At 39.2% G+C, this 24792-nt stretch overlaps 1 protein-coding gene across 5 annotated transcripts; it reads left to right on the forward strand.

The window, feature by feature from the left end:
• LOC137978529 (RNA polymerase II-associated protein 1-like) lies at positions 1-22977 on the forward strand. 5 transcript variants are annotated; one of them, XM_068825501.1, is made up of 28 exons: positions 1-315; positions 2079-2164; positions 3140-3191; positions 4502-4542; positions 7031-7123; positions 7636-7981; positions 8494-8855; positions 9371-9574; positions 10024-10191; positions 10515-10670; positions 11101-11400; positions 12111-12268; positions 13364-13685; positions 13819-13890; positions 14713-14822; positions 15258-15456; positions 15612-15674; positions 15786-15860; positions 16514-16662; positions 16762-16965; positions 18619-18744; positions 19559-19722; positions 20304-20436; positions 20756-20921; positions 21394-21488; positions 21790-21868; positions 21952-22014; positions 22745-22977. In XM_068825501.1, the coding sequence occupies exons 3-28, from the start codon at positions 3167-3169 to the stop codon at positions 22910-22912; spliced, it is 4041 nt and encodes a 1346-aa protein (XP_068681602.1). In that variant the 5' UTR covers positions 1-315; positions 2079-2164; positions 3140-3166; the 3' UTR covers positions 22913-22977. The 5 variants fall into 5 exon arrangements, with proteins under 5 accessions (XP_068681602.1, XP_068681603.1, XP_068681600.1 ...); XM_068825499.1 differs by lacking the exon at positions 1-315 and adding an exon at positions 337-702; XM_068825500.1 differs by lacking the exon at positions 1-315 and adding an exon at positions 337-702 and having other exon boundaries at positions 7639-7981.
• The last annotated feature ends 1815 nt before the right edge of the window (positions 22978-24792 follow it).

Consider the following 24792-nt stretch of genomic DNA (forward strand, 5'->3'; position numbering starts at 1 on the left):
GTTCTAAATTTGGACGCTTACGTACCGCGTCACGCTCACTCTGCGAACAAACTGGATGGTTCGAGATCTCTCTAGAACTTTCTAGACCTTTCTAGACTTTTCCAGAGTTATTCTTTAGTTACACTCACTTTTGGCAAGTATAAAATGATTTTTGAACGCAGAATAGTAGGTTAAATTCTTGACAGAAAAATTTAAGAGAAATCACTCGACCGCACATGGAAGTGGCACTTCATCAAAAACTGTCTAACAGACAAGTGGCATTTTAATGCTTTCGTATTCGTATACGATACTGACAGGAACCTCTCCACCATTGAGGTAAAGGCCTATACCATCGACAGAAAATTAAAGTACGACTATAGGAGGGGTGAACTTCTTGGGGTGAGGGCTGGATGGTTCGCAAGCGCCAATCTTACTCGCGCTCGAATTCTGGTGAGGTTACCAAGCCATTCGCCTGGAAGATTTCTAACTAGCACCGACACCGATGAGCAATAGTTTATTGTGGCTAGATCAGGATGTTTTCTAGACCAGGTGTTGAAGACACAGAAGAAAATTTGCTACGTTCGCAAGAAGAGTTTCTTGCGGGTCGTTTGAATCCTTCAGCAACCGTTGTCCGCGCAAGCAGAGAGGACCAAACAGTGTCCCAGTCTGCAGGAGACAAGCGCATTCTTTCAGCTGATGAAAGAGACGTTGTTACCCTAGAGGGTGAGCAATTCGCTGAATTCATTCCGAGGAAAACGGTTGTAGAAGTTTATCTAGACACTTTTCACAAAGTGAGCAAAGCTCGTTTGAAGGGGTATGCGTTAAACTAGATGCTAAAAAAAGACGGATAAAATGATAAGTATCTATTAACAAAATGAAAAGTAATACGGAACAGGAAAATAAGCTATATCATAATTATGCTACATACAATTCAAGAATATGTACACGATTAATTACAAACATGACATGTACATTTGATTCTGGGGAAGAGAGTTAGTTGAAGTAGCTTGGTCTTGAAACCATTCCAGGAAGGAATTATTATTCTTATATTATTTGGGAGGTTATTCCACAGCTTACTGTATAGGGAAGATTTAGTTGACGTCACCGATTGTCATTAATGTGCCAACCAGAGCCTCATTGGCTGACAAAACAAAGGTTCTTTTGTTCCTGTAGTTGGCAAATTTGAATAACATAACAAAAGCAATGTTTGCAAACAGATATCTTCCCTATACAAATCATATAATTATAGTAATGGTCTGATTGCTAATAATCCTCTATAAACAACCCTTTACCTTGTCAATAATGTACATGTACATTATACATACAGGGACCCTGTTGACCAAATACAAAAATGCCAGCCAATAGAGTAATAATTATTGTTCTTTTCAGTTTTGTCTTCGTGAAAATTAGTCTGAGTAGCCTCATTTTACAGCCAAAATTCTATCAAAATTTTGCGTGTTAACAAGCCTGAGGCTAGTCAGGATAATTAACACAAAGACAAAAGAATAATTTGTTGGCTGCCATTTTTGCATTCGGTCAATAATTGTGCGTATTCATAATAACAATATTGATGGTCACCTCGAAAGCTTCAGTATGTATGCTCCCCTTACCATTACACACTCTCCCCATTGTCAGTATTTTAATCTTCATTTCACAATACTTCAATCCTAAATGGTCACAATTCAAATCTGTACAATATCATGAAGTGTGAATAATTGAACCAAGCTATTAAAGGATTCAGTCTCTTTGAACTTTCAAGGTCTCATCTTATTGGGGAAAAGTGAGAGGGCTGCTATTAAGATGGCTGAAGTAACAGCACACTTAATTTATATGCATCAAATTTTTGCAGGCTTTGAATTGTGTCAGCGGTGGCATAATAATGTTGATTTCAAACATTTAAGTCAAATTTAAGTGAAGTTATATTTGCACTGGCTCAACATTATATTTCCAATATTGACGTTACAAAATAATGTCATGTCAACATAATAATTAAATGATGATATTTGTGAACTACATTGTATGCAGCAGAAAATCGAGTGAGTAAGAATTCATTTGACAGTGGCGAAGAATAATATATCTTGTTTTCATTTTTTGTCTAGGTCTTCCAAGGGTTCAGCCATCAACGTCATCAAATCATGGGTTTCCACCCAAAAAGAAGTCAAAGTTTAAAGAAAGACACCAAAATGTAGGTTTTAACAACTACAGTGTTCCTCTTCAGACCTTACGGTTTTTAGGGCAATCTCATGGTCTCACAGTGAGGCACAAAACAGATTCACAAGCTGATGGAATACACTTTCCTTGAATATTTTGATTTCTGCCTTGATTTTCTGTAGGGATCCACAGTTCTAAGGCAATTAATTATTTGATTGAATGGTTGACAAGAGACAAACCTCACAATGATATGAAGAAGACCAAATAAGGTTATCGTTACCAGTTTGTTGCAACTACAATTCGGGTCAAAAGACTTTCGGAAACTTGTCAAATTTTGGGCAAAAAGTAGAGAATTTACTGTACATGCTTCCATCGTTATATGAGCACCGTGTGTTCTTCTTTCATGCCTTTTTGGCATCCCCCTTCCCCCCAGGCAATGTTGAAACATGCAAGCAATCAATTAACTAATCTTGATTTTGGAGCCAGTGAAAAATCAACATTGTAATGTGGGGAGGGGGAAAAGCAGGAATTACCCCAGCAGTTTTGAACAGGATTGTTGATACGTTTCGTCATCTTTTTCAAAATTGCGATAAATCTCCAGGTTTTTCCGAAATCTAAAGGATTTTGGTCTTTTGGGGTTGAGAGGTCTGCCTCTCTTCTTTAGAATAGTCTTTGATTTTCAAAGTGGTTTGCGTAGTAGTCACATGAATAGCAATATTTTTTCGTGATTTGCCTCATGAATCAGTTCATGAGTTATAAAGGTTTACAAAGTAACCTCAGCATGAAAGATTTGTGTGTTGACATTTCAAGCATACACCCTCCGTCAGAGCGTGTTGGCAAAGGGAGAACACTTAAAACATCTCACAACTGGTAAAAGCGATTTTGCGTTGCACTCCCTACACAACACCATATATTTTTGATATACGGAGCTTTGTTTATACAAGTCATGTAAAAGGGGTACCTTTGCACATAATTCATGACATTCACCAATCTTGCTTTCTTTCTACAGAAAAATGAACAAGACCACGAAGAGCATATGGATTGTGCAGATCTACTGGACAGTAAGTGGTTTGTTTTGTAATTCATTAACATTACTAGTAAAATCTTGTTTTAAATTTGCCAGGGCACCTTTGAACAAATGCAGAGGCTATGAGCCCATTTCTAGCCAAGGGGTCCCTGGGTGGTGATAAAAATTACCTCATGCTCTCTGCAGTAAAATCTCAGTGTGAGGGAGAAAAATGGTTACATGGCAATGTGGCCTATAGTGTAGCAGGGCTTATGTGCATGATGTGGTGGCATGCCTGAAATAATGGCTAGATCTTTCCTCTTAATCTGTATGTTTGTACTCAGTGCTAAAGAGGAGTCTTTCTGAAAGTGGCATTGTTACTTCTCATTAGGGAGCTTAAGATCTATGAAAACAATGATATCATTGGTTAAAAGAGCATAAATAATCGTGCTGCAGGTGCGGCACAGATTTTAGCTCATATTTTTGCGGTTCTCTGCGTGACGACGACAGGAAATCACTAAATTTTAGGTTTTGACGACAATGTGAGCATGCAACAGAGAATCTTTCATTCTCTATCTTCAGTCTGAAACTGCTCGTACCAATTTATTTTTAGGACTACTTCGCCCACATTGTACGACGTGAACGAGATGGAATAATCGCGAATTACTTTTACTAGAGCAAAGTTCTATTTTGAGGTGACGTTTTCGTCGATGTTGCCGTCGTAGATCTTAAGGTCCCTATTGAGAACCATTCATAAAAAATAATTTCAATTCCATTGTGAGTTGAGATAGAAATTCCTCAAGAAAAAAGACTAATTTTGGTTTTTGTTAAAGCTTTGCAAAGTTAACAACGTGCATGGTATCTGAAGTGAAGTCTGGACTGAAAATTTCTAAGTACTGACTGTAAAGGGCTTGATGCCTGGTGGGAATTCAAACTGTAAAAATAAGAGAAGCCTGAACAATTTTATTCAGGACTTCAACTGACCTCCGGATGCCGGTGCAATGCTCTAAACACTTGAGCTATGAAGCCATTGATGTCTCAAGCCACTGATGTTGATTCATTTCATATAATTATCATTTTGTTCATTGGTTCATTCATCACAGGATTATTTGGACCCTCAAATGACGAGCTCCCAACATCATTGGCTTCATAGCTCAGTTGGTTAGAGCATTGCACCACTATCGCGAGGTCATGGGTTCAAACCCCATTGCTGTCCTGAAATTTTCAGGCTTCTTTATGCAATTGTTAAAATTGCATTATTACTGCAAGGATCATAGCTTCACTTGATTCCAGATGCACAGTTAAATAATTTCTATTAGTCATTTCATGTATCATGTCGTTCATTAACAAATTTGTTGTTCACAGTTCATGATCGACACATGACTTCAGTGCTTTCGCAAATTAAGGTAAGATTGGGTGGTGCCCTATGTATTTGGCTGTACCTGACAGGTTATTCAAGGGTGGAATTTAATTCAATGGGTAGGTAAATAGTAAAGTAAAGTAAAGTAAAGTAAAGTAGAGTAGACCTTATTTAATGTTGATAACTTGTAACAGTAATTAAACTGACAAACCTGAGGTCGATGGTGCGCTCATTTTACTCCCCCCTCACCATCAGTGCCCCGTTTTACGGGTATTTAAAGCTACTAGCTACACGGAAAGGAAAGGAGTCGAAACAAGGATGCGAGATCCGGGAATCAAACTCAGGACCTCTTGCACCAAGGCTGCGCACTAACCGACTGTGCCATCCTTCCAATATAATCAATCTTTCTAACAAGACAGTCTTTTGAAAGTCGTTTAGCCACCTTAAATACTGACAGTTTTTTGTCAGTTTGTATCAGGTGACGTGGTTTTGGCTGTTTAACTTGAGGGACACCTCACAAATAAATTATGTACAGTGTAACAATTTATTATTCAATTATTGTTTGCTGGAAGTGACATGGTAAATATCCAGGGAGATGATTATAAACTATGTGAGCTGACAAGTAAGAATGTGAGAAATACAACATCAGAAGTTTGAAAATTTAATAATGAATATACCACTACATAATTATTTGATGTTGAATATGGCAAATCCATACTTCACATTTTTATAAGTGAGTTTTTCTGCTGGCCGAGGAACGGATAAAGCGGAAAATGCTTTTCTCACACACAGCTGGGAGAATAAGGTCCAGTGTGTGGGGGTCTTTAGGTCACGTGGTTTGTTTGTGGTTCAGTTTGTTTTTTGCTGTATGCCATTGCCTCTCCTACCCACCCCTCATGAGTCTTTTGAGTGCAACTTTGTAGGATTTTTAGGATGTAGTAGTAGTAGTAGTAATAAACTCGTTTATTGAAAAACATCATACATTGCAGTCGTAGGACTGAATTACGTACAATATAAAAATTACAATAAAAATGGCTATTTACCATTGTATTTAAAGATTATTTACATCGCGTGGCTAATAATAAAAGAGTTCATAAAGCGATCGGTGCGACAAACTGGAGTATTAAAACGTCTCTTATTTCTCAAACGCCGAGCGTGGGAACTGGCCATAGGAGGTAGCAGGTTAGCCAGTTTGTGGTGTTCATTACCTACAATATCTTCAAATAATTTAATAGATAATGACTCACGTCTCTCTGAAAGTGTTGGAATTCCGGCCTTATCCATCGCCTCACAGTACGATAAACTAGGAAAGATTATTCTCATGGCGCGCCTCTGAATACGTTCGATGTCATCAGACAAATATTTCGGGAGACTACGATGGAATAGCTGACATGAGAATTCTAGGACTGATCTAATGACACTATAATAAAAAGCTAACAGGTCATCGGGACTTATGCCGGCTCTCTTTAGCTGACTCAAAAGATACAATCGACGTGCGGCTTTTGAGGTGATAGTATCCACGTGATCGTTCCATTTCAAGTCATTACTGATCGTAACCCCTAGGACTTTAGCAGAAGATACCCTCTCAAACTGCACGCCGTATATCTTAATCGGGCCATAGGATGGTGGCGTTTTCTTAAAACAAACAACTAACTCTTTGCACTTGGTCGGGTTTAATTGGAAGAGATTACTGTGAGACCAGCTGGAAATGTGATTGACAGCTTCCTGTAAAGAACTTTCCCCAGAACTTGGCACCACCTCCGAAACAGTCGTGTCGTCTGCAAACTTCCACATGGAGAACGACTCCCCCGGTAACTTTAGGTCGTTAATCATTACCAAAAACAGCCAAGGGCCTAAACGCGTGCCTTGAGGAACTCCGGCAGGAACATTCAGCCAGCTGGAATAGCAGTTGTTGTTAAGTTTGACCCTTTGTTGCCTATTCCTTAGGAAGTCAATGATCCAATTGACGGTAGTTGGCTTAACCCCAAGGCTGAACAATTTGGCTATCAACAAATGGTGATCTACCAAATCAAATGCTTTCCTATAGTCTAGGAGAACAGTTCTAACAGTTGAGCCATTCCCGTCAGTAGCACCCAGCCAGTGGTGGAGCATCGATATAAGAGCAAAGGTGGTTGAAGATCCTGGGATGAAACCAAATTGACCAGGGTCAATAGATGACAATATTGTTGGTTTCAATTCCTTTTCGATGACGATGCCTTCAGCAACCTTTGACAGAGTGGACGTCAGGGAAATTGGCCTTAGATCTTTAATAAAGTCAGAGATCGTAGGGACCTTGGGTAGAGGTGGCACATCAGCAAGTTTCCACACACGAGGAACTCTGCATTCACATTCCAGTCAGTTTGTTAAATAGTGTTCATGATTTTTTCAATAAGGTCTGTAAATGATGTATTCATTACGTTTTGGTTGTGTTAATAAAGGTCAGGCTGCACGCTTGGCTCTCAGTTGCGTGTGAGAATAGTTATTGTATTATTATAAAGAAAGGCCAGGCAAACCACTGTTTTCTTATGTTTTAGGAGAGAGACATCCAGTCTAGGCATGTAATGGCCCCAAGAGTATCTCAGAAAGGGTTTCCAGTAGCTCTTCATAGAGAAGATGTTGGAAACAAGGTACACTGTGTTCTTTCAATTTTTTAGTTTCCTTGTGATGTCAAGTTAACTAATTAAAGTAATATTGTCTTACTTGATGTGATAAATATTGATCTATATATGTAAGAAGTATCGTTGAGGAGTGTTTTCCTTGTTTTGATAAGTCAACAAGCTTCAATCACAAGTTGTTTTCCATAATTTAAATTTATAAATCATCAATGTGTGATTACCTAAATTTGAGCTTGGATTGTCATTGTAGATTTTGAGAAATAAATCAAGGCAAACTACTTTTTGCAACCTCTAAAGAAAGAAATTCATGCACATTTTGTTGAGAAGGTAATCAGTGATTCTGCAGAGAAAACGTTTGACAAAGCTAGCATTACTGCTAATGCGCAAGTATTTTTTGAGAGATCCTGCGCTGGAGGGGGAAAAACTGATGATGCCACCACACAATTCCTGAAGATGAAAAACATTTTAAAAAAAAAGAAAACAGTAGTAGTCTACAGAAAGACTTCTTGTTTTTGTCCTTCCAGCAGAAGACATCCACATTAAAAGAAAACAGTTCAGAAAGTAAAAAGAGTTTATTTGCACAACAATTTGCTGTATCTGGAAGTGTTTCATTTGGCGTCCCAGCTCAACTAACAAAGAGCTTGCAGACATTAAGGGAGGCGAGCAAAGATGTCAAGGAAGTTTCCAACGGCACAGCTATTTTTTTCAGATCATCACTGATTTCTGGGGAAGGGTTAGTGGGATGTGCAGGTGAAAGAGGGGATTTAAATCAAGCTGTGGAAAAAATCCACACTGAAAATATGGCAAAGTTGGAATCCATGACTGAAGATGAAGTTCTAGAGGAGCAAGCAAGGATAAAGTCCACACTTGGTGAGGAGATGGTTGAAATCTTTTTACCTTTCAAAGATGACTATTTTTTAATAGGTTATTGAGATCATCTTCATTATTAAGGACGGTGCCTACTATTAAGTGAAGCTATGATTCTTGCAGTTATGAATGCAATTTTTGCAATTGCATGAAGAATACTGAAAAATTCAGGACTTCAACGGGGTTTGAACCCGTGACCTCCCGATACCGGTGCGACGCTCTAACCAACTGAGCTATGAAGCCACTGACTTTGGGAGCTGGTCATTTGTGGGTTCTAATGTTCCCGTGAGGAATGAATGAACGATGAAATGATTTATGAAATGGATCATATATGAACTGCGGATATGAAATCAAGTGAAGCTTGACTTGATTATGAGATTGCATGAGATGTACAGAAGTTTTAACCATTACATGGGGATGTTTTATGTGAGTAGGATCATTTTGTTTTTTTAATTAAACTGTTGGTTTTCTACTTATTTTGTTCAGTGATTCTTATCTGTTTTTGTTTCTATTAGATCCAAGTCTTATAGCCTTCCTAACATCAAGACACAAGAATAATAATTGTAAAAGCGAGCTAATGCATGCTGATACAACTGTTGATGAACGTGAGGATAAAAATATTGAAAATGCAAGCTGCGCAGCAGGAGAATCAAGTCATTCAGGCAAACATGTACATTTTAGTGATAACCTCCAAATGATACCACAGGAAAATCAACAAGGTATCATTACAGCTAATGAACAACATGAACAGTCAGCTGACTGTATGACGATTGGAGATCTGAGAGTATCCCGTCAATGGCTTCACATGGATACTGTTGAAACAGAGAAACTGGAATGGATGAAAGACTGTCCAGTTCCCAGTGCTGTGGACAGTGAGGTGAACTTAGCTTAAATTCAAAACTTGCACATTAATAATTATTTCTGTAAGTGCATGTGTATAAACTGAGTCAATTTTTTTTAAAATTGTTCATAGTTACCGGTAGGTGTGTTTGTCTGCTGAGGACAACAATAAGGAAGAGGTGGTTCTGTTGACTGACATGTTAGTAATGTGTTGGTCTTGTGTTGGCTGACATATCAGTCATTTGTAGTTCATCATGAGATGATACCTTGACTAACACTTTGCAGATAATAATAAGATCACATTTGCTATAATTTCCACAACTTTGTGCTAAATTTGAGTAATTGGTAGTGCACACAAAAAGTCAAACACATAAAATTCTTTTTTCTATGATTGGAGAGTGAAGTTGGAGTTTTAGTGCACTTCAAAATAAGGTAGGTAGATGACTGGAATGTATGGGACTAGGTATGCTTGTTCCTTGAAATGCTTCTTTAAAAGCCTGACGTTTTGCCCATCTTATAATTACAACATTGGTATCTTGTTTTCTAAAACAGCAGGGTGATCAAGCTCGCTTTGACTTCGATGGAAATCTACTCTCTAAGATTGATAGCATTCCAGAATACATTGGTCTCCATCACCATGGACATGATCCAAGTGCAGCTGGTTACAGTTTGGAGGAATTGTTTGTGTTAGCAAGAAGCAGTTTTTTACAGCAGCGAGTCTTTGCTCTGCAAGTCTTGGCCAGGATAATCAAACAGGTAGTTCTAAAATGGTTAGATATAATAACAAGAACTTTCAATTTGGCAGCTGGCTTTGTTAGTTCAGAAGATATTTTATGGTACTGTGTTCAGACTGAACAGAAAGTACTGGTTCGAAGCTGTCACTCCACTGAATTGTTTCTTGATTTTCATCTTGAATTATAATTTTTTAAAAGAGAAATGAATTTACATCATTTAATAATTCTATCATTTCTATTTTTCTTAGCAAATGGAAAGGTGGTTTTGGTGAATTGCATATACAGTAATGCTGACCTTAATTACCTTCATATTTCATTAATAATAATAACAATAATAATAATAATAATAATAATAATAATTCTTTATAATAAGAATTATAATGATCTTTTAAATTATAAAATTAGTGGATCTTGAGAGGATACCTGAACAACCCTTTCTGATAATAAAATGCATCATTTTGTTTTGTTTAGGATCAGCTGGGTAATTTTGAAGGCCATCTCAGTGACAATTTATTATCAGTGCTTCTTGATGCAGGGGTTCTTTTTCTATTACGATGGGCTTTGGACGATGCCTCAGAAGCTGTAGTGGCAGTCGCTGTACAAGGATTGGCTGCAGCCCTTATTATTCCAAGTGACAAGGTAGCTATAGTACGTGTAGATATGATAATTAAGAGTTTTTAAAATGTGGATCACAATGTTTTGACTGCCAACTGTTAGTCTTCCAGCAATGAGGTTGATTGGTCACATGTCACCTACCCTGTACGAAACAAGACGATATGCCATGGTTGGTTTATTTTGAGGAGCTGCGATTGGTGTACGTTCTTGTTAATTCTTTAGTGCAATGAGTGACCAGAGCTTTTCTTTGACAGTGTTTCCTGGTTTACTATTAAAACTATTTTTATAAAATGCTGGGAGGAGTTCACATGATTATTATTAAATAATTTTATTATTTTTCGCTGTAGGAGTCAGCTGATCAGTTGTTCAGCTTTCCACGAGGGCATGAAGTACCAGCTCTCAGACCTACGAACGAAAAGAAAGAAGATCCACAGAACAATGAGGACAAGGAAGAAGAAAAAGGATTAACAGATGCTGAGATACTAAAACAAGATGCTGTCAAAGTAGGATTCAGGATTTTTGTGCTGACTTTCCACACATGTCTGCATCAATGAAATAATAATTATTATTGATTTCATTTTTACATTGGAGTTGGTGGTGACTCCAACAATTTAGTCCAGGTCTCTACTAAGGTTTTCATGGTGTTTCATTGTTTAAGGTTAACATGATCGGTGCTTCAAACTACTTTTTCTTTTTCTCTAAAGCGGGTTTATCACGTTCTCAAGGCGTACTTAAGTCGGCACTCCTCGGATCGGCACATATCCTCAGAAAAGTGCTGGAAGTCTGAGGTCTGTCGATGAGACTTAACTGGATATTTCTCCCTAGGGAAAAACCATGTGCTTAATTCTACATCATCATCATCATCATCATCATCATAATAATAATAATAATTTTGGTTCCAGTCAATGAGAAACAAATTTTGTCCTCAAACAGGGCCTGATCCAGATGAACATTTTACCAAGATTGAGATACATCCTTGAAGTCTGCAGCCCTGCAACACCCACTGTTTGCGATATCCTTGGTGTTTTGACAAGAATATCTCAACATTCAACACAAGTTGCAAGTGAAGTTCTCAAGTGTCCAAGGCTTGTACAAACCATTTTTGAGAACTTTCTTCCTTTGTCCTGGAAAATGGTAGATCAAACAGGACCGGTACGTGGGCATCCAGTAAGCACAGCAATGCAACTTGTTAGGAGTTTATGCTGTGCAGGAAGACATGTGGCTGCTACTTTGGTTAGTGCGGAAGTTTGTTCAGATGCCATACATTTCTGAAGTCAAACCCATTAACTTAAACTTGTCAACAATTTTGTGAAGAACGGGTGCAGGAATGGCGCATTGGTGAGAGCACTCGCCTCCCTTCAATGTGGCCCGGGTTAGATTCCCAGACTCGGCGTCATATGTGGGTTTAGTTTGTTGGTTATCTATTCTGCACCAAGAGGTTTTCTTCGGGTACTCCGGTTTTCCCCTCTCTTCAAAAGCCAAATTTTGATTTGATTTGCATTGATTTGTTAATTTCAATTTGCAATCTCCCCAATTAGTTCTCCTGTGCTAGAAGATTAGATACTTAAATAAAGTTCCTTTCCTTTCCTTTTCCTTTATACTTCCTATTTAATGTAGCTAGGAATTTTTTTGCTATTGCTAAGCTAAAGATTGGCTTTGATTCATATGCCAAAGTTATATTTTGAAAAAAAATATCTCGAAAGCTATTTAAACTACAACAGAACTGACTCCTAAATATTAATATTGGTCTAAGTAAATTTGTTAGGTGGGCAAAGTACTGTAACAGTTAGGTTGAGTCAACCCAAATTTAAATAAAGTTGAACAGCTCATGAAAAAGATTAAATGGCATTTTATCATTAATTTTTGTAATGTTAACTTCAAATAGAGCTAGCAGACGGGGCTTACAGTATGTTTGAACTGAGATGGAGATTTTATATTTTCAGATATCAAAGTACAAATTACTTGATAGAATTTTGCGATACACAGCTCTTACTCCAAGGAACATGCAGCTGTCCACAGAAGAGGCGTTTTTGTTATATGTGGAAAGCTTGAGATCGTGGAGAGTTTGTGTTTTGTATGGACTGGGTTGTGATGCTGTTAGGTAAGAAGCAAGAATGAAACCTGTGCTACTGGTGTCAAAAGCATTTTTCTGTGGTTGCATTCACCTGTAGGTTAATGGCTGTAGCTCCCATGTACCTTCCATAGCTCGGTGTTAGAGCGACCAAACTAACTCCTGTTAGGGCACTTAGGTTCTTTTTGGAGTAGCCCTGAGTCAGTAACCATGGGGAATAGGGGTCTTTGCCCAACAACAGGAAAAACAAGCCTATTATTTCTCATCTTGGCAAAACTACCTTTGGCTAATTACCCTAGAAGGGTGCTGATCTGGTGCAGATGTGAGAGCACTTGTATCCCACCAATGTGGCCCGGTTTTATTTTCCAAACTTGGTGTTTGTTGGTTCCCTATTTTCAGTGACTGCTCCGAGAGGTTTTTTCCTCCTCTCCTCAAAAACCAACGTTTGATTTATTTATTTGATTTGCATTAAAAAATTTATTTGTCAATTTCAGTTTGCAGTGTCCCCATTTAATGTTCCAGCGCTGGGAGACTTGTTCCTTTCTTTCTTTCTTTCTTTCCTTCTTGACTATGCAAAAAGTCAGATTAGAATCTATTCCTTATTAGTTATAGGAGATTAAAGGACTGAAATTTGGAATCTGGGCCTTGTTTGGAGATGGCAATGGATGGTGCTTTTCAAGGGATGAAATTTTTTGTAGATAGCATTATAATTAGGGCATTACTTAGCCACGAAACAGCGAAACAAAGCACCAAAACACCAAAACACTATGTGTGACCCCACCATTCATTGAATACTAACCAACAAAGGTTGAATTTGAGATTAAATATTGTTTTAGGCCTAATTAGGCCGAAGACGTTACTGCTCCTAATTCATTAAGATAAAGATTAGGATTCAGATTAAGACTGAGATTAGGAGCAATAACATTTTAGGCCGACCTGTAATAAGGCCTAAAATGATATTTAATCTCAAATCCAACCTTTGTCAGTTAGTATTCAATGTATGGTGGGTTTCATACATGTTGTTTTCGTGCTTCATTTCGCTGTTTCAGTGTTTCGTTGAATAGTATTTGTCTTTATAATGAAGCTATTTTCTTTGTTGGCTGATCAAAATTTATCTTCTCATAGGGAGTTGTATTCATTTTTCATTGAACACATGCAAGCCATTCAGTCTCTGTCAATTTTTGCAAAGACACCAGAAGAAAGATCAGAGCTCTCTTGTGCCTCGGCAATGTTTGGCCTCGTAGAAGCTGTCATTTATGCTGCTGGAACAGGTACTGACCAAAAGTCTCAAATAAATGTCTCTGAACAAGAGGAGGATAACAGGAACGTAGCACTGGCCTCACTGCTTCTCAACTGGAGTCATGTGACTGGATTCCTGCCTCTGATTGGTGAATGTGTCACCAAGTGGAGTAAGGAGATCTTGGAGTGTAATAAGTTTGAAATTCAGGTATGTGTTGAGTTGAAGTGGGGCAGGAAATTATCTCCTCTACACTTTTCCTCACAAAAAGCTGTCATGTTGCATGTGAGTTATGGACTACTTACATGTGTGTTTTCTATCTTTTCTGTTCTCATGATTTTAGTCTGAAAGCCTTTGCCTTCTTTCTGGGGCTGTTGCTGCTTTAACTGCATACTATTCATTGTCACCTGACCAGGTGAGTTAACTTTGTAACTTTCAATAAATCTTAATCTTTGCTTAAGAGGACAATAAAATAAGTTATCTTTTCTTACAAGCAGTTATGTTTTGTGAGTGTCTCTTCACATTTGTTTTGAGGTGCAATATTTCGATTGTGGTCAGCTCAGCAGCCTCTCAAATCTGCATGTTCTGTCATTGCATGGAGAATTTTGAATTTCAGAACTTAGACAAAAGATAATGGCACTACCATGCATCACATAGAGATGTGAATAGTTTGCAGCCAAACAAGCATTCCTTGCATTGATTGACTGATTCACTCATCCATAACAGGGCACATGGTTATGGTTTTTGGGCTTTGTTTGGTTCCAGAGGTTCTCGTTGATTTACAAAGAGGCTTTAAGAAACTTCGAAGAAACTGTGCTGTGCAATAATTCGCATGAATATAAAATGAAAGTTTAAATTTGCGCCCAAGAAATTTAAAGGAGAGCCAAACGTTTCGAGGGTACTCCCTCTTCATCAGTGGTTTTTTCAGTTGCTTTCAAACCACTGATTAAGAGGGAGTACCCCCGAAATGTTTGGTTCCCCTTTCAATTTCTTGGGTGCAAATTTGAAACCTCGTTCAGTTGTCGGAAAAAACCTTGGAAATCTGTAAAGAAGAGAATTTGTGTGTGACTTTACTTTTGGTACTCTGAGACTTATCTATTTTAAGCATCCTGTCTTTCTTCGTTGTCGGAAAAAACCTTGGAAATCTGTAAAGAAGAGAATTTGTGTGTGACTTTACTTTTGGTACTCTGAGACTTATCTATTTTAAGCATCCTGTCTTTCTTTTATTTAATCACAGGCATTCCATTCCCCTGTAGAAATTCTTCAACAGTTGGAGCACTTGGCCAATGTTGTGCTTCTTCCCTTAATCAATTCAGAGGTCTTGGATTCTTGTTTTATGGAAATCAGGTTAGAGTGCAAGATTTGTACTATTTTGCTTTGAAAAAGGAGCTGAGTAACTCTGGCAAAAAAGGAAAGGAACTTTAAATTATTTAAGTGTCTTTATTTAAGTGTCTTCTAGCACTGGAACACTAATTGGAGACACTGTAAACTGAAATCAACAATTAACGTAAATCAAATCAAATGTTGGTTTTTGAGGAGAGGTGAAAAGCGGAGTACCCGAGGAAAAACCTCTCGGTGCAGAGTAGAGAACAAAAAAAACTCAACCCACATGTGACGCCGAATCTGGGAATCGAACCTGAGCCACATAGGTGGGAGATGAGTGCTCTCACCACTGTGCCATCCCTGCACCCCTGGCAATTGTGTTATTTTTGCATGTGCCTTAGCTCAAAATGTAAAAAAATTCAAATGTAATGATAAAGTTACATGTATTGCCTACCTTAGCTCGTCACATAATGCCAGAGGGCCCAAGCTTTGTAGAAAGGCTATCCCTAGCCTTCCAGATTATGGGTCACTCAAGCTTCATAGGAAGCCTGGGACACAGTCTCCAAAAGTCAGTGTGAAAGAATTGGTTGGCTTTGCTTCCTCGTGGTTTCAACTTTTTTGTCAAGTTGCCAAACAACACAAAGGAATTGCCCCGAAGGTAAAATGCATTTTAAATTAATAATATTGACTATTGTTACAGTACAAGCATAATGACTTAATGTGACTTAAATAATGAGTTTGTGTTTGCTGTCACTCTTAAATCATCAATGAATTTAGTAAATGTATGTATTTTGTTTGTCATACATATTCCAGTTTTCAACTGTTCTGTGTAAGGAAGCTATCGTCAAGTATTTGAAGCTTGTTGTAAAATCATCGGTTAGTATGCATCTGTTGTATTCTGTTTTGGTCTTCTCAGAAAATTTCAGATTTCAGTAAACATTTTAAATTCCATTTTTGTGTGCATTTCTTTGCCTTTTTGTTTTTCAGGAAGTTGGCGTTTGTTTTTTCTTTCGCCAAGAACATCACCTGCAGTATTATTTGCTGAAATTGGCATACAATGAAGTAAGAATTGAATCGTGGTCTTCTCTTTACACCATCTTGTTTATGATTATGATGATGATGATGATAACAACTTTGATGATGATGATTTACACACACTAATCACCCTCCTGTCAGTTGAGGAACTGAATCACAAGGGTGCAGCTTTCATTGCTCAACAAGATTAGGCCTAAAGTATGTAAGTTTCCTCCACAGGCAGCTGCTATATGGACCTTGCATGATCTTGGAAGCCAGCACCCAAAGCTAAATGTTATTATGTGGGAGTCACTTTACTTAAAGGAGGAAGCCCAGAGAAAAACCCTCAAATCAGAATGAGATAAGCACAGCCCATGTATAAATCTCATGGTCAAGGTCTAGGTTTTAGGCAGGTTTGCTGGGTTTGGAAGTGTGGTTGATGGTAACTACATTAGCCTGACTACCCACAAGCCTACATCGTGGGGCAACCTCGTTCCCAGTCCCCCTTGGGAGAGGTCTTGAGAACTAGGTTAATAATGGGGTATTTCTAGATTACCTGGCACCCATCCAGGCCTTAATCCCATCAAACAGGACTTCTCTTCGGTGAACACATTGGAGCCCAAGTTTTCCCGTGGACAATACATACACGCATTCGGAGAAGTAGAATGAAAAGAAGCTCAAAATTTGTTTTCCTTTTAAAGGTAGAATTGACGGATGTGGCCGACTTTGCCCACATTATTCCTTTGTTGCATGAAGTTGCCCTTTTGTTGTTTGCCAAGATGCTCCCTGGAGATGAGTTTTACGCCTTTGACCTGCTCTCAACTGTTTTACTCCATTCCAAGTTTTTGTGGTAAGTCAATGAAGGTTTTTGTGCGTATGCTTTGTTCAGCTCCCACAAAACAAATTGATTGTAAAATTTCCTGTAATTTTCTCATTTTTTTTCTTTTAGCGGAAATGAAGGACTCTCAACCGTTGATGTCACTGAGGACCTATCAGAAATGTCCCTTGTCACCCCTCCCATGCTAAGTACATATGACACTGCAACGGTGACCAGAGGGGAGCTCATTGCAGAGGCGCATAAGAACTTGCCTTCTATCAGATCCATGTTTGTGAGTTCCTTGCAGGGCACAGGACGTGCTTTGGACATTTCTAGGTGTGTGAAGCAACCTTTTCACGAGAGATCTTTTACATTATTTTATTTTTCGGATGATCTGCACGAATTGGGTTTGGTTCTTGGAGACTGACACATTTTTGACCTTTGGAGGGAACCAGTTGCGTTAGTCGAACCAGAATAAACTTCGATTGCTTACAAATTAAGAACTCTTCCGCCAATGTTGTGTGTCTCCTTTTCCCACTTCAAAATGACGTCTTAGGAAAGTTAAAAATAGTAAATTATCTTCTATCTTTCGTGACGAGGAAAAAAAGTCAAGGACTTTAACTCTCACACTTTCTATGCTTTTTAAAGTGCCCCTGTGATCAAAAAAACCACTTCCTTTTTTCCTTCAGATTTTGAGAGTGTGTTTACTTAACACCTGACTGGCAAAATTTTGAGCTTTGATTTTTATCCAAAGGCCGTTTACTTTGAGTGTAAGTTTTGGATTTCACGGTCCGTCATTACTCACGTTCAAAACTGACCGATTGGACCTCAGAGGGTTGGATCCAGGGAAAAGTGACGTCAGAGGCTCACTAGCTTAAAATGTCAGCGTGTGAACGCAGCTTATTATATATGCAAAGCGTGAGTTTGAAAGTCTGAAAGCCCAAAACCCCCGTGCTGCATATTAATTCTGCGGCGTACACACGTATTGCATTCTTAAACTAGTGAGCCTTTGACGTCATTTTCTCCTCGATCCAGCTCTCTCAAGAACATAATGTTAGTAATGGCGGACCATTAAATAGGAAAATTGCAGTTAAAATAAAGAGGTGTCTTTTTGAAATCAAGGCTTAAAACGTGGGTCACTTAGTGTTTTGTTAACATAGTTTTGAAATCCAAAGAAAAATATGAATTGATTTTTTGGTCACAGGGGCAATTTAAGTTGAGGACATCTTTTCTTATAGTGCACCAAAACTCAAATATTTGCTGTTCCTAATATAAATCTCCCCATCCCAAGCAAACATACATGTACGTCACCATTGTTACCCAGAATTTTGCGCTTTCTGTGCCGTACATGCCACGTACACTTGGCAGAACTAGTGGTAATTTGGACCCACGACCGTGATGCGAGAGGCATGGGTCTATTCTCGATTTTACGTCACAAACTGCTTTGCATTCCTGTTTTCAAAGAAATTTTGTACTGCAGAGCAATTTGTGACGTAAAGAATAGATCCTTGCCTCTCACATCACGGTCGTGGGTCCAAATTGACCGAATGCATGAATCGCGGCCTAAAATGTATTCTTTTGTTTATGTGCTAATGAGACTCACTAGCCTCGCTCTCAGGCAACCTTTCTTTTGTATTTTGTCCATGCAAACGAGGCTAGTGAGGCTAATTAGCACATAAACAAAAGAACATTTTTTTGGCCGCCATTTATGCATTCGGTCTATTACTGCTAGTTTTGATAACTTTGCAGATAAAAAGCGAAATTTTGAGGCAAGATTCGTCAAATATGTTTTCTTTCGGTGGGGAGATCAATATCGTAGATTAAAAATATCTGCGTTAAGGTGCACTTTAAATTATTTGTTGTTGTTCTTTCAGCATTCCTCAACAGTACGATTCATATATCAAGTAAAATTAGGACAATTTGTTTCCTGAGGAAAACAATTCGGTAAAGGATATGAAAATCTTGTCTAATTGAAGTTTGATTTGTCAGATCACTAACTCTTCACCATGTCCGTCGCGTTCAATCATTTCTTTTGCCCCCCTGTACGGAACCTCTGCAGCCAGCTGACTGGATGTTCCTTCCAGTTGTGGATTTACACAACCAGGCAGTAAGCGTGTAAGTAAGATTATCATATAGCCCGTCATTCCCGAGCACTCTTTCGTTGTAAAACTATTGGGATATTGCCCGAATGAGGGCCGTACACATTAGCGCGAGCAGAGCCGTACGGCTTTTTCCGTATGGCCCTGCTAGGAACACATGCTGCTCTGCGCGATGCAATTTTAGAGGATTTCGTCGCTTTTTAACATCCAAGTTACTTACAGCCAGAAAAGCAAATGCAAATAACGTATTAGATCAATTTTCTGTGCAAATAATTTGTTACTTGTTTTGTCCATACTTCATCTTTTGAGTGCTCATACATAGTGTAAAGAGCCCATATGATAAAATGCTTATTGACTGAGTTTAGGTCGGGCCGGACAGGAAAATATTGGCCCTGGGTCATGGAGCGCGGGCGAGACTTACGATGGTGCAAAGTTATATTTGAGGTGGTGTTTTCGTGGACGTCGCCTTTCGTAGATTATAAAGTCCCCAACTACCTGGTTGCTTCTTTTTAAGCCATTTTTTGTTTTGCTCCGTCATGGCTTTAAAAACTCGCACCACATTCTTAACCAGTCGGACACAAAATTCAGCTCGTATCTGTTTTCCCGCGGTTTGCGCCGGCTGCAGGTATTTTATTTTCGTTTTGATCAGCTTATTTTATTCTGAGCACCGGTTGTGGTTCGCTTATACAACTACTTTGGTTTCGTTTTTACAGAACTCACCTCTATCAAAAGCTATTCATTGTAACAACATTGATAACTTTAAGAAAATAAACAAGTCCAGCTTTCAAAATGTCACCTTGTTAATTTTGTGTTTTGTGATCTTTTTCAAGTGAAATGAAAGGCAAGGACATTGATACTATTTCCGAACCTGCCGTTTCCATAGTAACTAGGACATTAAAACTTGTGCTCATGCTCGAGCAGTGGCGGCCTTCCTGCTTACGTCATGTTTCCATGGCATCTCGAATTGCCAGGCTTATGTGTGTCTTTCTGACAGGTAAGGAAAACTCAATTGCCGAGAATTTTTTAACTGCTTTTTTCTCGTGTTTTTGAATAATCTTTAATTTTGTACCGCATGTATTCAGACACTAAGACTAACGACTAGTAACCAGCGAATGATCCCGGCATTGAGTTATCGACTTTCCTTATTTTTTTCTTTAACATGAAATCACCGGAAGTGGAATTTCGTTAGTTGTGACTTCCGCTTCTAACTTTCCAAGCTAACAGTAATCATTGTGAGAAAATTCTAATGGATAGAGTTATAGATGGCTGAAAGAACTGGCTTTCTACAAGTAAGGCTAAGTTCCTTTTCAAGAATGAGAAGCCATATTTAGGGGAAATATTTGGTTTTCCTCCAAGTCTTTTAGTTTTCCCAGCGCTTTGAAAACCAAAATTTCAAATTTCGTTTTAATTGGCGACCCTGTTGGTGCTAAGTACATTTTCACATATACAGTTGTCAATCTCGTATTCATAGCGGGGCTAATTCATGGCAAAGAATGACGGAGAGAACGTTAAAATCTCGATTTCTCCCCAATTAAGTGGGATTATGAAAACGGCTTATTGTTTATCTCTTCACAGGCAATGATTTGTTTTTTAACAGCGAAGTCCACGATTATTTATCAGTTCTCTTGCGGATATACACAAGTTCTTCGAAACTTAAGCAGCTCGATTTCAACTCTTCAATTCCTGGTCTGACGTCTTTCTATGATTTGTAAGTTAATGACATAATTTTTTTTTTCGCTAAATAGTTGATGTGTTTATTGATACCACTTGCACCTTGATAACATACAAGTTTTTCTGTTACGTGCTGCCCGCCCGCGCGTCGCGTCTCATTGCCGCGGTCAGCTTTCACGCGCGCGATCACCTGTTTCTCTCGTGGCCCGAAGCATTAGCAGATTTGCCTCGAAACGTCGACTGTCTTGTTCTGGTGACTGAAATACCCACCCACCCTCGGCTCGAAAGTGCCCCAAAGCCACGCATCTTATCTCTTGTTGTGCTTTCTGATATTCTCTTTCCTTCTTTTGTTGCAGATACGCCTCGTTGCTTGCCCAGTTCTCCGCAGTTTCCTTTGGTGACCCATTGTTTGCCTGCTTTTTAATTCTTCCCTTAACACGGAGACACGACATCAAATTTCGAAAGGCTGTTTGGGAAGAACATGTTGGCGTTCTAAGAGCATTATCAATTCCTTTAGACCAGGTGAAGTTTGAAAGAATACCGATTCCCCTGCGTTTTTGTCTCCTGCGTTGCTTTTACCTTCATTTACAATATCTAACAAACGAACCAAGTCAAGATTGAAAAACAAGACAAAAAAGCAAGTGAATTGACACACCATATAACACCAACCCTGTTTGGCCAACACATCACGCATGCGCAAAACCTTTTTACTGGGTTAGTGTTAGGGTGTGTCACCTTGCTTTTTTTGTCAAGTCAAGGTGAAGCTGTTGAACTGAATGCATTTTTTTTCTGAATACACCCACGCACTAGAGAACCTAATTTAACAAACAAACATATCGGAAACTAAAGTTACATGCGCGGACGGAAACGATCTAAAACGATCCAAATGTCATGGCATCCTAGATTTTTTTTAGGGCCACACCCAATCCGGGATAAGAGCTACTGCTGCTGTGATGATTTCGGCGTAAGATCCATGTTGTGTTTGCCATTTCAGCTGCCCATACCTATGGAGGAATTTCTTTATCCAGTTGAACAGAATCAGGCTTTACTCGCGCTGTATCTCCGCACTCTGGCGACAGAAGGAGTCAGGCAAGTCCTTGTTTGTAACAGTATTACCAAGGCTACTTCTGCTGACTCGGTCAAGTAACAAATGAACTTAAGTGCATTTGAAACCGACGTGGGGAATGTTGTTCTCAGGATACCCCTGTCAATTTTTGTGAAACAAAAAAGAGAATGAATATTCCAGAAGAACGGAAGGGCTTTGGAGGCATATCAAACCGTCTGTCCTCCAAAGTTACGGAGACAAAGCTTGATTTTTAGATTACTCTCAATTCCTCGCACCGGCATAAGAGTTTTCTTTCGCATTTGATTGTTTGTTTTTTCCCTTCAGGCCTCTGTGGTCTCCTTTGTTTTATCTCATCGCTGTTCATCATGTAAACTCGTTTGTTTTCCAAAGAATCGACCCTTCGGTAAGTCAAGTCAACTGCGTTGTCTGTGAGCTGAACTATGATGTTATTTCATCCCGTTCTCCCTGCTGTTTTTTGTCATTTAGGATGAAAGTGGGCTGAAAAAGAAGATTGCTTTTTTGAAACAAGTTCTTTTGGTGCAAAATGAGGTAGGTTAGGCAAATGAGTTATGGTAGCTTGATTTCACAGTATTTGTCGATGAAGCTCACTCGTTTTCTAATGGGACAAAACACAAACTTTTTCCAGACCTACAGGGCATTGTTTCCCACTCTTTAATTTGTTCCTTCGGGTGCTGGTGGGTTCGTTTGTGGGTGTGGGTGCATGCATGTGTTTGTTCGCAGCGTGCGTAAGTTTGTCCGCGCTTCCGCGAATTCGTGAATTCGTGCGTGCGTGGCTTCGTGCTTGCATGCCTTCGTGCGCGCATGTAGTTCATTTTGTTCGCGCAGTTGTTGTCAAGCAAGTGGTAAATTTGTAGCTTGCTTAGCGAGTGGGATCTGAACATGGGCGAGAGTGTCTGCACTGTCGCTGTTGAATGAAGAGATGTGATTTTTTATCGATAATAATTCGGGCATACTCGGAAAAAATCCGAGTGCTTCAGCGAACAGGAGTCGAAACTATATCACCTTCAAGTAACTGTTGTATATACCGGGTTTGAACGATCTCCTTTATTTGCGAAAATGGTCCTAACCAAGCTCCCACAAGTCTTCTGTTTCAGTAGCTTAGTGGTAGAGCATCCGAACTGACTATCCGAAGATTCCAAGTACGACTACCGTTCGTGGGGACCCGGATTTTTTCCGAGTGGGACTGAATCATCATCGATGACCAAATCTCTTTATTTGTTTGCTATTTTAATCATTCTTTCATTAATTTTTTTCGCAGAATATTCGCCACGATATTTTGCATTACTACAAGCCAGCTTTATCCAGGTCGTCTGTCCATCCGTTTGAAAAATTTACTAACTTACCAGCTGACAAGCAACTTTTGTTAAGAAATCGAGACAGTTTGGAAGACTGCAGACAAATGTACCAGACACTTTCAGCGGTATAAACTGATACACTGAAATAATCGAAGAATTGTTATTTATATTATAAATAAAGTAACCGGTCAATGAATTATGCGTCACATTAGTTGTCAATTAACCCGTTTTTCATTGTACTTTTGCTTTCATGTTTCCGTTCCGCGCATGTCGACCGTCGACGCACTCGATCACTCTTTCGTTCTAACGAAGGGCTGAGGCTCGAAACGTCAGTTCCGGTGGTTAAGTTCCCTTTATCAACTCGTTTCGTAGAACTAAGGTTTCGTGTTTCTCTCCCTAGCTACGAAGCAACACAATTTCTTTAGAAAATAACCCCATTCACATCTGCCTTTCTCTCCTGCAACCTGCAGGCACCCTTCCTGTTTCGAAGGATCGAGGAGCAGACCCAAAATGTAGCACATTTATTCTTTTGTTGATCCTTTATTAATCGAAGTAGAAGCTCGTACTCATGATTCTTGAGAACGTCCCTTCCGATTATTTAAGGTAAAGTCTCTGCTTACGAGCCAGAAGGCTCATCAGGCCGGCGCTTATCTCCGGTTTCTGTAGCATGAAGCGACTAGGAGTATTTATATTCCCCCCTGGATGGGATGCTAGTCCATCGCAGGGTTACCCCCAGCATTACGCCGGTACCCATTTATACACCTGGGTGGAGAGAGGCACCGTGAGAGTAAAGTCCCTTGCCCAAGAACACAACACAATGTCCCCGGCCAGGCCCCGAACCCAGACCACTCGATCCGGTGTCGAGCACACTAACCATGAGGCCACCGCGCCTTCCGATTATTTGACCTAGTAAAATTCCAGAGAAACGTTCTATAGTTCTTTCGCGGGATCTGCTAAAACATGTTGAAAGACAATTGAATTATTCAAACTTCCCTAGCTATCCTTAGGAAGTCTTAACTTCTTGCTCCATTTTTTTCTCCTTTTTCGTGGGTGCCTGCCAAGGGACCACGTAGCTTGAGGTTCATTTTACCTCATCAGCTTTAAAGGGAACCTTCACTCTTAATACAGAATAGGTTTAAACTGGAGGAAATTATGTCTACAAACAAATTTGTGCGGAATTTCTTTTAAAAAATTGTTTATATCAGGAAAAGTGGGTTTTAAAATCGCTTATTTTCACTTTCAAATTTCGCGGGCGCCGCCATCTTGAATAATTGTGACGTTTATGGTTGCCCTATTGTTCTGACACAAAGAGCTTCTGTCTAATAACAATGGGGCAACCGTAACACGTCACACTAGTTCAAGATGGCGGCGCTCGCAAAATAGGCGATTCTAAAACTTATTTCTTTCGAATGCAAACGCTTTCTTTGAAAATATTTTAAATTGACTTGACTGTAACAGTTATTTCCTGTGATTTAAAATGATTTTTTTGTTCAACTGGAGGTTCCCTTTCACAATCGACAATCAGCGGGACACTGAAAAACGCAGACTGTGCAGACCGTCTGTAAAATGAAAATTCGGTTAGCCTAATTAGGCCTAAATAATGTTCAGGTTAGCCTGTTTACGGTTAGCTTTCAATAATAGTGTGGGTAACACCATATTTTAACCCTGGTCTGCACAGTCTGCAGTCTGCGTTTTGGCGTGACCGACAATCAGCAGCCGAAAATTGCAAACAACTTGAAACTCGCAGGTGGCTATCAAGCTAATCGAAGCAATCTCAAGGGAAAGAAAAAAACAATACAGATGAGAGTTAAACTACAAGTTACACTAAGGTTCTGTTCAAAAACACACCGCTTTCTGTTTCCGTTCTATCCACGGCCGCCTTTACGCTGAACAGGAATGAGCCAGGAATGCTTTTTTTCAATCTCCTGGCTTCGTTTTGAAAGCATGAGTCAAATAATGTCATTGGTTATAAAGTGAATTTTCACTTGTATATTTTCAAAATGCTCTTTAC

The sequence above is a fragment of the Montipora foliosa genome, chromosome 12, assembly GCF_036669935.1.
Source record: "Montipora foliosa isolate CH-2021 chromosome 12, ASM3666993v2, whole genome shotgun sequence".
Lineage (NCBI taxonomy): Eukaryota > Metazoa > Cnidaria > Anthozoa > Scleractinia > Acroporidae > Montipora > Montipora foliosa.